Source organism: Choloepus didactylus, chromosome 9 (assembly GCF_015220235.1).
Source record: "Choloepus didactylus isolate mChoDid1 chromosome 9, mChoDid1.pri, whole genome shotgun sequence".
Taxonomy (NCBI): domain Eukaryota; kingdom Metazoa; phylum Chordata; class Mammalia; order Pilosa; family Megalonychidae; genus Choloepus; species Choloepus didactylus.
The window spans coordinates 58779014-58794826 of NC_051315.1; the positions used below are offsets into that span (position 1 = coordinate 58779014).

General features: G+C 36.0%; 1 protein-coding gene across 1 annotated transcript in view; it reads right to left on the minus strand.

Moving 5' to 3' along the window:
• CCDC173 (coiled-coil domain containing 173) overlaps nucleotides 1-15813 on the minus strand; it is a 68227-nt gene that overhangs the window by 7759 nt on the left and 44655 nt on the right. The window contains exons 7-8 of the mRNA XM_037849454.1: nucleotides 15058-15250; nucleotides 14208-14372 (exon numbers count right to left, since the gene is read on the minus strand). Of these exons, the coding sequence (XP_037705382.1) occupies nucleotides 14208-14372; nucleotides 15058-15250 (358 nt within the window). The remainder of the gene's footprint in view (nucleotides 1-14207; nucleotides 14373-15057; nucleotides 15251-15813) is intronic.

Genomic DNA, 15813 nt, shown 5'->3' on the forward strand with positions numbered 1-15813 from the left:
CCTTAAAGGAAATAGAGAGAGAGAGGAGAAAAAATATATTTAACAAACAGAAACCAAAGGATAGGATGGCTGATTCAAGAAATGCTTTCACAGTAAGAACAGTGAATGTGAATGTATTAAACTCCCCAATTAAAAGATATAGATTGGAAGAATGGATTAAAAAATATGAACCATCAATATGTTGCTTACAAGAGACTCATCTTTGACACAGGGACACAAAGAAATTGAAAGTGAAAGGATGAAAAAAACTTTCCATGGAAGCTACAGCCAAAAGAAAACAGGAGTAGAAATTTTAATCTCAGATAAAATAGACTTTAAAAGCAAGGATGTTATAAGAGATAAAGAAGGTCACTATATATTAATAAAAGGGACAATTCAACAAGAATAAATAACAATCATAAATGTCTATGCACCCATGCACCCAATCAAGATGCCCCAAAATACATGAGAAAAACATTGGCAAAACTAAAGGAAGCAATAGATGTTTCCACAATAATTGAGGGAGACTTCAGTACATCACTCTCTCCTATAGATAGATCAACCAGACAGAGGACCAATAAGGAAATTGAAAACCTAAACAATCTGATAAATGAATTTGAATTAACAGACATATATAGAACATTACATCTGTGCTGGTTTGAATGTATTATGTCCCCCAAAACTCCATTATCTTTGATGTAGTCTTGTGTGGGCAGAGGTATCAGTGTTAATTAGATTGTAATTCTTTGAGTGTTTCCATGGAGATGTGCCCCACCCAACTGTGGGTGATGACTCTGATTGGATGATTTCCATGGAGGTATTGCCCCACCCATTCAGGGTGGGTCTAAATTAAATCACTGGAGCCATATAAATGAGCTGACAAACAGAATGAACTCAGTGCAGCTGAGGGTGAGATTTTGAAGAGGAGCTACAACCAAGAGGGACACTTTGAAGAATGCACTGGAACTGAGAGAGGAACTTCAGCTTACGGAAACATTTTTGGAGACGGCCTTTGAAAGCAGACTTTTGCTCTGGAGAAGCTAAGAGAGGACAAATGCCCCAAGAGCAACTAAGAGTGACATTTTTGAGGAGCTGAAGCCTAGAGAGGAACATCCCGAGAGAAAGCCATTGAAACCAGAACTTGGAGCAGACGCCAGCCACGTGCCTTCCCGGCTAACAGAGGTTTTCCAGATGCCATTGGCCATCCTCCAGTGAAGGTACCCAATTGTTGATGCATTATCTTGGACACTTTATGGCCTTAAGACTGTAACTGTGTAACCAAATAAACCCCCTTTTATAAAAGCCAATCCATTTCTGGTGTTTTGCATTCTGGCAGCATTAGCAAACTAGAACAACATCCCAAATCACCAGGATACACATTCTTCTCTATGCTGACTGAACTTTCTCCAGGATAGATCATATGCTGGGGCATAAAACAAGCCTCAATAAATTTAAAAAGATTGCAATTTTTCAAAGCACATTCCTGATCAGTGGAATACAATTAGAAGTCAATAACCATCAGAGACTTAGAAAATTCACAAACATCTGGAGGTTAAACAACACACTCCTAAACAATCAGTGGATTAAAGAAGAAATAGCAAGAGAGATTGCAAAATATCTATAGAGACGAATGAAAATGAGAACACAACATATCAAAACTTATGGGATGCAGCAAAGGCAGTAATGAGGGGGAAATTTATAGCTCTAAATGTATACATTAAAAAGGAAGAAAGAGCTAAAATCAAAGAACTAATGGAACAACTGAAGATGCTAGAAAATGAACAGCAAACTAATCCTAAACCAAGTAGAAGAAAACAAATAACAAGGATTAAAGCAGAAATCAATGACACAGAGAACAAGAAGCACTGATACCAATGCTACACAAACACTTTCAGGAAAAACAGAAGGAAAGACACTTGAACAAGGTCAATATTACATGATATCAAAGCCAGACAGAGACATCACAAGAAAACTAAAGACCAGTTTTCCTAACGAATACAGATGCAGAAATCCTTAACAAAATATCAGCAATTCATGCAACAATATATCAAAAGGCTAATAAACCATGACTAATTGGTGTTAATCTCAGGAATTCAAGGTTGGTTTTATATCTAAAAATAAATTAATGAAACATACCACATAGACTAACAGAGTAGACTAACAAAGAAACCTCATATGATCATCTCAATAGATGTAGTAAAAGCATTTGACAAAATTCAAATGCTTCGTGAAAAAAAAACAAACACTCAGCAAATTAGGATGAGAGGGGAATTTCCTCAAGCTGATAAAAAACACCTACAAAAATAGCTAACATCATATTTTAATGGTGAAAGATCAGGAATGAGGCAAAGATGTCACTCTGCCCTTTTATTCAGTATTGTACTGGTTGATTAAAGCAAGAAAACTAAAGATATAAGTTTGAAAAGGAAAAACTAAAATTGTCTTTTCACAGATGACATGATCAAATATGTAGAAAATTCTAAAGAATCTATAATAAAGTTACTAGAAGTCATAAGTGAATTTAGGAAGGCTGTGGGATATAAATCAATACACAAAATAAACTGTTTCTATATATTATCAACAAATAATCTAAATCCAAATTACAAAACCAATTTCATTCACAAGGACATAAAAATACACCAGAATATATTTAACAAAAAATGTAAAAGATCTGTACACCCCAAACTGCAAACATTGCAGAGAGAAATTCAAGAACTAAACAGAGATAAATGATGTTCATGAATATAGAGACTAAATATTGCTACAGCATTCCCCCTAATTATTCTCCCCAAAATAGTTTTCCCAATTCTCCCCAAAGTGTTCTATCTATATAGTTAATAATGCAGTCCCAGTCAAAATCCAGCAGGCCTTTTTTTTTTTTTTTTTGTAGAAACTGGCAAGCTGATTCTAAATGTATATAAACTCACAGCACCTAGAATAACCAAACAATTTTTAAAATGAACAAAGTCAGATGGCAAGCTAATTCTAAATGTATATGTAAACTCACAGCACCTAGAATAACAAAACAATTTTTAAAAAGAACAAAGTCAGAGGACTTACACTACTTGATTACAACAACTTACTATAAAGCTACAGTAATGGTGTGAGTGTATGGGCTAGACATACAGATTAATGGAACAGAATCAAGAGACCGGAAATAAATCAGTTGCATATTCAGCTGATTCTTCACAAAAGTTCCAGGGTAATTCAGTAGACAATTGATAATCTTTTCATTAAATAGTGCTGGAATAACTGAATATCTGTTTGTATATTTTTTTTTATCTTTACCTCATACCCTAAGTAATTCAAAATGGATCAAATATACCTATATAAGAGCAAACTCATGAAACCTCTAGACGAAAACATCGGATAAAATTTTTATGACTAGTTTAAGCAAAGTTTTCTTAGCAGGGACACAAAAACCATAAATCACAAAATAAAAAAATTGATACGTGGAACTTCATCCAAATAAAAAACTGTTGTTCAGGAAGATGCCATTAAGAAAATGAAAAGGCAATCCACAGATAGGGACAAAATATTTGCAAATATATATGTGACAAAGTACTTCTATCTAGGGTTTATAAATAACTCTTAAAACTAATCAATAAGAAAACAAAGAATCCAATTGAAAAATGGTAACAGGTTTTAACAGACACTTCTCAGCAGAAGGAATACAAATGGCTAACAAGCACCTGAAAAGATGTTCAATATCTTTGGTCATTAGAGAAATGTGAAATAAAGCCATGCAATACCACTAACAGCCACTAGAATAGTTAAAATTAAAGGATGATGAGAAAACAGAGGACTGGGGAAGAGCAGCAGAACCTACTTCTCTCCCAAAAGCAGTGAGTAGCCACGCAAAAACTATCTGAGTCAACTGTTTTAGGGCTCCAGAGACCAGGCGAATTCTGTACAACATACAGGGAAGTGCAGGATGAAGAGACTGAGAAATCATGGTCAGAAACTGAATAATTCCATTCACAGCTCCGGGTGCTGTTGCCCCACTCTAGAGGGAAGCAGTGGGGGCGGGGGGCAATCCTTGCCTGGGGGTTGGCGGAGGCCTAGGACAGCTGCAGGGACCTTCCACCCCAAATACAGAGGGGGACACAGTTCAACACTGAGCCAGATATTATCTGGCAAAGTTAGAATGTGGGAACCTGAAGCTCCAGCCTGTCCCAGTCAGATGTTGCCAAGTTCCATCGTTTTGACTGTGTCAGAGCCAGAAGTGGCAGTCATAACAGCCAGTCTTTGTAGGGCTGAGGAGAATAAGCAACCAAAGAGCACCATCTGTGGGCAGGCCAAAATGTGCACCCTGGTGAGTTGGAAGGAAAAAAATAAAAGGGCTTTTTGGAGTCTTTCCTGACCCTCTCCCAGGACCCTTCAGATATGGTCTGCAAGCTAGAAGACAGAGCATCCAAATTCAACAGACAAAAGAACAGATGGAGAAAAGAATGGAAAAATTTGAGAAGGGTCTCGGAGAAATGATTGACAACATGAAGCACACAAACATTTGCATTATGGGTGTACCAGAAAGAGAAGAGAAGCAAAAAAGGCCAGAAAGAATATTTGAAGAAATAATGGCTAAAATTTCCCAACCCTTAAAAAAGGTATAAGTAAATCCAAGAAGCCAATGTACCCCAAAAACCATAAACCCTAACAGAATTACTCCAAGACACATACTAATCAGACTGTCAAATGCCAAAGATAGAGAATTCTGAAAGCAGCAAGAGAAAAGCAATTCACCAAATACAAGGGAAGCCAAATAAGACTGAGTTCCAATTTTGCATTAGAAACCATGAAGGTGAGAAGGCAATGGTATGATATATTTAAGATACTGAAGGAGAAAAACTGCCAACCAAGAATTCTTTATCTGGCAAAGTTGTCCTTCAAAAATGAGGGAGAGTTTAAAATATTCCTTGATAAACAGAAGCTGGAGAGTTTATTAAGAAGAATCCTGCCTTACAAGAAATACAAAAGCGAGTTCTGCAGGCTGAAAAGACAGGAGAGAGGGGCTAATAGGAGAGTACAGAAATGAAGATTATCATTCTAAAAAAGGACAAAAAGAGAGAAAAAATAGATATGACAAATAGAAGCCAAAGGATAATATGGTTGAAGTACTGCCTTTACAGTAATAACACTTGACTGTTAATGGATTAAACGCCCCATCAAAAGGCGCAGAATGGCAGAATGGATTAAAAAAAAAAATGTGATCTATCTACATCCTGTTTACAAGAGACTCATTATAGACACAAAGATACAAACAGGTTGAAAGTGAAAGTGAAAGACTAGAAAAAGGTATTCCCGGCAAGTAGCAACCAAAAAAAAAAAAAAAAACCTGAGGAAGCTATACTAACATCAGCCAAAATAGACTTTAAATGCAAAACTGTTTTAAGTGATAAAGAAGGACATTATACATTTTAAAAGGGGCAATTCACCAAGAAGAAATAACAATTGTAAATATTTATGCACCTAACCAGGGTGCCCCAAAGTACATGAGACAAACACTGGCAAAACTGAAGGGAGTAAGACATCTTTACAACAATAATGGAAGACTTCAACACACCACTCTCATAAATACATAGAACATCTAAACAGGGGATCAATAAGGAAACAGAGAACCTAAATAATATGATAAATGAACTAGACCTAAAGACATATATAGAACATTGCACCCCAAAACAGCAGGATATACATTCTTCTCAAGTGTTCATGGAATATACTCCAGAATAGACCACAAGCTAGGGCACAAAATAGGTCTTAATAAATTTTAAAAGATTGAAGTTATACAAAGCACTTTCTCTGATCATAAAGGAATGAAGCTGGAAATCAATAATAGGTGGAGAACAGGAAAATTCACAAATATATGGAGGTTAAACAACACGCTCTTTTTTTAAAAATATTTTTTGTCATTTTATTACTGATCTGCCCAGACACTGCCCATACACACTGTCAGTCACCAGGTTTTTACTATCAAACAGTCACAAGATAAAAGCTATATAATTATAAAATTATCATCAAGAATCAAGTCTACTGGATTACTATTCAAAAGATTCAGGTATTTCCTTCTAGCTATTCTAATACACCAGAAACTAAAAAGGAATGTCTATATAATGTGGAAGAATAACCTCCCGATTGATCTCTCAACTGTATTTGAGATCTCTCAGCCACTGAAACATTTTTCATTTCTGTTCCTCCTTGCAGTCAAGACATCATTCTCAATCCCACGATGCCAGGGATAGACTCATCCCTGGGAGTCCCGACCCTTGTTGCCAGGGAGACTTACATCCCTGGGAGTCATGTGCCATATGGGGCAGAAGACAGTGAGTTTATTTGCAGAGGTGGCTGAAAGAAGTCACATCTGAGCAACAAAAGAGGTTCTCTGAGGGTGACTCTTAGGCATAATTATAAGTAGGCTTAGCTCTCATTTGCAGGAATAAGTTTTATAAGGGCAAGCCACAAGACTGAGGCCTTGACTTATTAAATTAGGATTCCTTAATGCTTGTGAGTATATCAGGAATTCCCCAGGTGAGGAAGTTTAATATTTCCACATTTTTCCTCAGTCCCTCAAGGGGACTTTGCAAATGCTTTTTTATTTTCTGCCCAAAATACTCTGGGATGCATCAGGGTATCACATTAACCTGTACAAAATAACAAGATCTCATTCTTCATTCTAGGTTCCATATAACCATGTTGCTTAAATAAGCTGACTCATACAGGTTATATTAGAAAGTAAACAACATGCTCTTAAATAATAAGTGGGCCAAAAAAGAAATTGCAAGAGAAATCAGTAAATATTGCAAGACCAATGAAAACAAGCACACAACATATCACAACTTATGGGATGCAGAGAAGGCAGTGCTGAGAGGGAAATTTATAGCCCTCATGCCTACATTAAAAGGGAAAAAAGAGCTAAAATCAAAGACCTAACTGAACACCAGAAGAAACTAGAGAAAGAATAGCACACTAATCCCAAAGCAAGCAGAATGAAAGAAATAACAAAGATCAGAGCAGAAATAAATGAAATTGAGAAAAAAAACAATAGAATCAATAAAACCAAAAGTTGGTTCTTTGAGACAATCAGTATAACTGACAAAGTGTTAGACTGACAAAGACAAAAAGAGAGAAGATGCAAATAAATAAAATCAGAAATTAGAGGGGTTTCATTACCACTGAAATAAAACGGATCATAAGAGGATACTATGAACAACTGTATGCCAACAAATTAGGCAACAAATTAGAGTAAATGGACAATTTTCTAGAAACACACAACCTACACTGACTGGAGAAAAAATAGAAGATCTCAACAAACCAATCACAAGTAAAGAGATTGACTCTGTCATTGTAAACCTCCCAGCAAAGAAATGCCCAGGACCAGATGGCTTCACAGGTGAATTCTACCAGTCATTCCAAGGAGAATTAACAACAATCCTGCTCAAATTCTTTCAAAAATTGAAGAGGAGGGAACACTACCTAACACATTCTATAAAGACAATATCACCCTAATACCAAAGCCTGATAAAGATACTATACGAAAAGAAAATTACAGACCCATCTTTCTAATGAATATAAATGTAAAAATCTTCAACAAAATACTTGCAAATCAAATCCAACAGCACAATAAAAGAATTATACACCATGACCAAATGGTTTTTATTCCAGGTATATAAGGTTGGTTCACCATAAGAAAATTAATTGATGTAATATACCACATTAACAAATTGAAAGGGAAAAACCACATGATCATCTCAATTGGTGCAGAAAAGGCATATGACAAAACCCAGCATCCTTTTTCTTGATAAGAACACTTTGAAAGAGAGGAACTGAAGGAAACTTCCTTAACATGATAAAGGGCATATAAAAAAAATCCACAGCTAACATCGTTCTCAACAGTGAGAAACTGAAAGATTTACCTCTAAGATCGGGAACAAGACAAGGATGCCCACTGTCAACATTGTAACATAAATGAACTTTTGCATTATCCACCACCTCTTCCCTTTCCCACAAGCCCTAGAGAACAGATATTCCCCTATCAGTAAAGCAGTAAATCTTAGCTTGAGGAAAAAACAGCAGTGATGTCAGAAACTATGCCCTGTAGAAGAACTGGCACTTCATCAGAAGTTATGCCCAGGAAGAAAACACAAAGTGTTGGAGAAGCTTGACAGGCCAACTTGTAAACCTTAATTTGAATGCATACACAGCCAACCACACTGCACCAATGCCTCAACCCCACCTCCCTTTGCTCAAATCTTATAAAACATTGCCCTCTCCTCTGGTCAGTGCTGACAACTGATCTAAGAAAGTGCTCTCTCCTACTGCCACTGAGGACAAGGACCCCTGCAAGCCCCCTAATAAATCTGCTTATTTTCTCACCAAGCTGAGTCTTTCTTTGATCTGTCGTACCCCTCACAGATCAGCAGAAAGCTATTTTATTACACAGCCCCTCACTTTACTTGGAAGAAGATTGTGCTCGAAGTTCTAGCTAGAGAAATTAGGCAAGAAAAAGAAATAAGAGGCAGCCAAATAGGAAAGGGGAAGTAAAACTTTCCCTATTGGTTGACAACATGATCCTGTATTTAGAAAGAGCAACTAGAGAGCTACTAGAGCTATAAAACAAGGTCAGCAAAGTGGCAGAATAAAAGATCAACACAAAAACCAGTAGGATTTCTATACACAAGTACCAAGCAATCTGAGAAGGGAATCAAGATAAAAATTCCGTTTACAATAAATAGCAAATAAAAGAATAAAATATCTAGGAATAAATTTAACAAAGGATGTAACGTACCTGTACACGGAAAACTAGAATACATTGCTAAAAGAAATTTTAAAAAGACCTAAATAAATGGAGACACTTCGTGTTCATGGATTGTAAGACTAAACGTTTAATGACTAAATGTCATTAAGATGTCAACTCTACTCAAATTTATCTATAGAATCAAAGCAATCCCAATCAAAATTCCAACAGCCTACTCTGCAGACATGGAAAAGCTAATTATCAAATTTATTTGGAAGGATGAGGGTCCTTAAATAGCCAAAAGCATCTTGAAAAAGAAGAATGAAGTGGGAGGAGTCATGCTTCCTAACTTTAAAGCATATTTCAAAGCTACTCTGGTCAAAACAGCATGGCACTGGCATAAAGGTAGACATATTGATCAATGGAATCAAATTGAGAGTCCAGAAACAGACCTTCATATCTATGGTCAATTAACTTTTTTAAAAAAATTAAATTTGGTTTTATTGAGATATATTAACATACCATACAGTCATCCAAGGTGTACAATCAACTGTTCACGATACCATCATACAGTTGTGCATTCATCACCCCAATCTATTTTTGAACATTTTTCTTACACCAGAAAGAATAAGAATAAGAATAAAAAATAAAAGTAAAAAAGAACACCCAAATCATCCCCCCATCCCACCCTATTTTTCATTTCATTTTGGTCCCCATTGTTCTACTCATCTGTCCATACACTGGATAAAGGGAGTGCGATCCACAAGGTTTTCACAGTCACACTATCACCCCTTGTAAGCTACATTGTTATACAATCATCTTCAAGAGTCAAGGTTACTGGGTTGGAGATTGATAGTTTCAAGTATTTACTTCCACCTATTCCAATACAATAAAATCTAAAAAGGGTATCTATATGGTATATAAAAATGTCCACCAGAGTGACCTCTCAACTCCATTTGAAATCTCTAAGCCAGTGAAACTATTTCATTTCATTTTGCATCCTCCTTTTGGTCAAGAAGATGTTCTCAATCCCATGATGTCAGGTCAAGATTCATCCCTGGGAGTCATATCCTGCGTTGTCAGGGAAATTTACACCCCTGGGAGTCAGGTCCCACATAGTGGGGAGGGCAGTGAGTTCATCTGCCCAGTTGGCTTAGCTAGAGAGTGAAAGCCACATCTGAGCAACAAAGAGGTACTCAGAGGGAGACTCCTAGGCACAATTATAAGCAGGTTTAGCCTCTCCTTTGCAGTAATGAGCCTCATGAGGGCAAGCCCCAAGATAGAGGGCTCGGCATAACAAACTGTCAGTCCTCAATGTTTGTGAGAAGATCAACAATCCAGGTGAGGAAGTCCAACACTTCCACACTTTCCCCCAGCTCCTCAGGGGGGTCCCGCATGTGAATTTTTATTCTCTGGGCTATGTCGCTATTTGACACTAACCTATACAAACCTACCAGATCTCACTTCCTATTCAAAGTTCCATGTAATTATGGTGTTCGAACAAACTGACTGTAGAAGTCATATTGTTTAGAAAATATAGATCCTGCACCAAATAAACATCTTTTCCCTTGGTCTCACATGGAAGTTGAAGTCTTAACACACAGTTTCAACCTTTTACCCCTTTGGCCTGATTTGCCCTAGTCTTAACCAGATCTGCCTCATTCATATCTCTAATTGAAGTCTGGGCTCTTTTTCAGCTTTTTTTTTTTTTTTTTAACAGTTGTTGTATGCACTAATACTGACATTCATTTCTGCCGAGCTTTAGGTCTGAGTTTCAGGTGTCACACAGATACCCAACGACCCAGAGACCGATCAGGTTATACACAAAGAGAGCAGCATCTCAGAGTTTGGAGACAGCCATTACAATTCAGGAATAGATATGACTGCTGTAAGAGCTTACAATCTAGGAACCATTACAACAATTGTTCCCCTGATAAGCTGTGCTCTAAGATTCAATTCTGAGTTTACACATTGTAGTTAGTCCATACTGGTGAGACATTATAATGTTTATCATTTCATTTCTGGAGTACTTCACTCAAAATGCTGTCTACAGGATCCATTCACCTCATTGCGTGTCTCACAGCTTCACTCCTTCTCGTAGTTGCTCAATATTTCCTCATATGCTTACACCACAGTTCACCATTCTGTTCCTCAGTCGATGTACCCTTAGGCCACCTCCACCACCTCCACCCATTGCAAATCATGAATATTGCCTCCAAAAACACCAGTGTGCAAATGTCCATTCATATCTCTGCTCTCAGACCTTCCAAGTACATACCCCATAGTGAGGCTGCAGGACCTTATGGCCCCCACATACTTAGCTTCTTGTGGAACCACCCCACTGACCTCCAGAAAGGCTACACAAATTCTGCCTCCTCATCAACAGTAAATAGGTACATCCCTCTCTCCATGTTTTTTTCAGGACTTTTATCCCTATTTTTATTTTTTCCTACAATTTTATAGAGATACATTCACATACCATACAATCATCCACAGTATACAATCAGTTGTTCATGGTATCATCATAAAGTTGTGCATTTATCACCACAGTCAGCACTTGAACATATTGATTACTACCAAAAAAAGTGTTTTTTAGCAAATAATAAAAAAAGATAATAAAAAGAAAAATAAAATATCTTATAATACGATATAATAGTAAGGTCAGACAACATACCACTACCAAGAATCCCATATCCCTCCCTTACATCCCCCTCTCATATACATTTAGCTTTGGTATATTGCCTTTGTTACATTTAATGGAAGCATATTACAACATTACTGTTTACCACAGACTCCAATTTGCTTTGATTATATTTTTTCCCCAATACCATCCCTTTTCAACACTCTGCATGGCTGACATTCATTTGTTCTCCCACACATAAAAACATTTTTATATTTGTACATTTAGTCACAGTTACTGACCACTCCAGTTTTTGCTAAGTTATACAGTCCCATCTGTCTTTACCGTTGGTGTCATACATGCCCCTAGCCCACCTCTTTCAGTTTTACTCACAGATTTCTTTGTGCTACCATCACACAGTATCATGCTATCTATTTCTGGATCCATACAATCAATCCTGCTGAACATTCTGTAGTCCTTCAGCATCAAATGCCTGATTCTCTACCCTCTTTCTATCTCCTGATAGCCTGTGTTATCAATTTTTAACTCTGACAGTTTACTCATTAATGTTAGTTCATACTAGTGAGACCATACAGTATTTGTCCTTTTGTTTCTGGCTAACTTCACTCATCAATTGACTTTTGACAAGGCTCCCAAGTCCACTCAACTGGGACAGAACAGTCTCTTTAATAAATGGTGCTGGAAGAACTAGATATGCACATGCAGAAGAATGAAAGAGGACCCCTATCTCACACCATATATAAAAATTAACTCAAAATGGATCAAAGACGTAAACATAAGAGACAAGACCATAAAACTCCTAGAAGAAAATGTAGGGAAACATCTTCAAGATGTTTGTGATAGGTGCTGGTTACAAAAGAAAATGAGATAAATGAAACTTCCTCAAAACTGAAAACTTCTGTGCTCCAAAGGACTTTGTCAAAAGTGTGAAAAGGCAGATTACTTAAAGGGAGAAAATATTTGGAAACACATTATCTGACAAGGGTTTAGTATCCAGAATAAATAAAGACATCCTGCAACACAACACAACAACAACAACAAAAAACCCACAAACAACCCAATTAAAAAATGGGCAAAATCATGAATAGATATTTTTCCAAAGAGGAAATACAAATGGCTAAAAAGCACATGAAAAGATGCTTATCTTCACTAGCTATTAGGGAAATGCAAGTCAAAAGCACAATGTGACATCATTTCATACCTACTAGAACAGCTACTATTAAACTAATAGGAAAGTATAAGTGTTGGAGAGGATGTGGAGAAATAGGAACACTCAATTACTCTTGGTGGGAATGTAAAATGGTAAAACCACTGTGGAAGATGGTTTGACAGTTCCTCAGGAAGGTAAGTATAGAATTGCCATATAATCCAGCAATCCCACTACTAGGTATATAGCCAGAAGAACCAAAAGCAGGGATGCAAACAGACATTTGCACATTGGTGTTCATAATGGCATCATTCACAATTGCAAAAAGATGTAAGCAATCCAAGTGTCCATCAACCGATGAATGGATAAACCAAATATGGTAAATACATATGATGGAATATTATTCAGCAGTAAGAAGGAATGAACTCCTGAAGCATGCAACAAAATGGATGAACCTTGAGCACATTATGTTGAGTGAAGTAAGTCAGACACAAAAGGACAAAGTGTATGGTCTTACCAATATGAACTAATTATAATAAGTAAACTCACAGAGATTAGAATATAGGTTACCAGGAGATAGAATCTGGGTAGGGAATGGGGAACAGATGTTTGATGTGTGCAGAATTTTTAACTAGGTTGAATTTAAATATTTGGAAATGGGAAGAGGTGATGGTAGCACATTATGGTGAGTATGATTAACAGCACTGAATTATGTGTGTGGTTGTGGTTGAAAGGGGAAGTTTATAGTCATGTATGTCACTAGAAAGAAAGCTAAAGTATAAAACATGGGACTGTATAACACAGTGAACCCTGTGGTGGACAATGACTGTGATTAATAGTACAAATATTAAAATGTTCTTTCATGAACTAGAACAAACATATATCACTATTATAGGAGTTAATAATAGAGTGGCAAATGGGAAAAATGCACCTATTGTAAACTATGGACTACAGTTAACAATATTTTAATATTCTTTCATCAACAGTAACAAATGTACCACACCAATGCTAGGGATCAATAATGGGGGGCAAATTAGGGGGTATGGAATGTTTTTGTTTTTGAGTAATGAAAATGTTCTAAAATTGATTGTGGTGATGAATGCACAACTATGCAATGATACTATCAGCTACTGATTATATACTTTGGAAGGATTGTATGAAGTGTGAATATATCTTTAAAAAACTGCAAAAAAAGGATGATAATACCAAGTATTAGTATGTATGTGGAACAACTTGTACTTATATGCACTGCTGGTAGGAATGGAAAATGGCACAGCCATTTTGGAAAACAAGTTTTAGTCATAAATGAATGGATGACAGATCGTCCATACATTTAAAAGCTGTTACTCCCACTTATCTCAAATCTGAAACCTATGAAAACCCAATCAACATAGTGTCTGGGAAACAGTTATAAAGGGTAAAACAGTAAAACAAAGATCAGTTTCATGGCTTGTCATATGCATTTGTTTCTCTTTAATATCTAAAAAAGCACAGTAGACACAGAAGGATAAATACTTGTGCAAAAGACAAACAGTATGGAATGTTCAATACAGATAACAAAACTAATTCTCCACATTTTTTGGCATATTTATTGTGTCATAATCATAACAACCATTTGTTCTTAAGAAAGGAGACTGTTTAGGAGGTAGAAAAGTAGCATAAATTCTGTATTTATTGCTAAATAAGTATAAACATTTAGGAATAATTACCATTTGCTGAATATGGGCATCTTGAATTTCTCTGCGTTCTTTATCAACTTTGCATTTTTTCTCCTTTTCATGCTCCATGAAAATCTGATTTGCTTTCATGATAGCCAGCAGTTGTTCTTTACCTTCTAGTGTTCTTTTTCTTTCTTCTTCCTCTTTATTTTTCATCTAGATGTTAAAAGGCAAAGGGGAAAAAATTAAAACCTGTTTTAACATACAGTGTTCTCTAAGGCATGGGAGTTAGAAAGCTCCAACCAGAGTCAGCCAGGAGTGATGGAGGAGTAGAATATTGTATGCACCTGCTTTGTTCCCATGTGGCCGGTTTACTTTGGCTTTGTTCTATTTCCTGAATAGCAGGAAACACCCAATGAAAACACAAGTAGAGTGATGAAGACCAATCTCTATAGGTTTATAAAAGAAAATACAGCAATACAAAAGTAAGATCTTCTCAAGGTAGGGAAATATTTGTATGTGATAGATTAATTAGAATGAGGTTTGTAAACTACTCAATTTAAATGTTGTAATAGTCAATCATCCAGGAGACAATTTTTGAAAGATTAAGAAATACAGAAACACAATAGGGTAATTTTCATTTGGTTTGTCTTAATAATCTTTCCATTTCAGATGGTTCTGAAACAGCAAAGATTATTACTTTACATCTATAAATATCTTACTTATAATTATCATGCCATCATCTGTTAGAGTAAACATGATTTGATTTCAAGAATATAAAAAGATAATTTATGCACTGTTTTTCAAATTTCTTCCAGTTTTTGGTCAGGGAGATGGAAAGCACAGTGGAAAGGACTTAAATTTGTCTTTTTATGTTTATTTGTCATAATTGAATTTTTACCACAATGGCTCTATATTCTGCAATCGTTTTTAATTCCGCTTTGTTTTTTTCGTATTTTTCTCTTTCTCTTTTTTCCCATTCAGCTTCAGCTTCTGCACTATCTCTGGCAATAATCAAATCTTCATTGTCAAGTTTCTCTTTTATTAGTTCGCTCAAAAAGTTATTAATTCTTTCTCTCCGTTCTTCCATTAGCCTATAACAAAAATAACCATAACTTTTCAAATCTTCATGAAGAGACTTGTTATGAAGCCAATACAATGTAATTAGGGAGTGTGATATATCTTACAATCTTTCACAAAAATTAAAAGGAGTCCCATTGCTCCTTATATACATCAATTGTTTTAAGTGGAAATTATTTAACTTTTCATAATTATAAAGCAGCATCAAGAAAGTGAGAAGACAACCCACAGAACGGAAGAAAATAATTGCAAATTATAAATCTGATAAGAGATTTTCATCTAGAATATATAAAAAATACTTACAACTCAATAATAAAAAGAAAAATAACCTAATTACAAAATGGGCAAAGGATATGAATAGACATTTCTCCAAAGATATATAAATGGGCAATAAAGACATGAAAAGACGCTCAACTTCATTAGTCATTAAAGAAATGCAAATCAAAACAATAAGATATCCCTTCATACCTACAAGGATGGCTAGAATTAAAAAAGTCAGAAAAGTGTCAATGAGGATGTGGAAAAATTGGAACCCTCATACACTGTTGGTGGGAATGTAAAATGGTACAGCTACTTT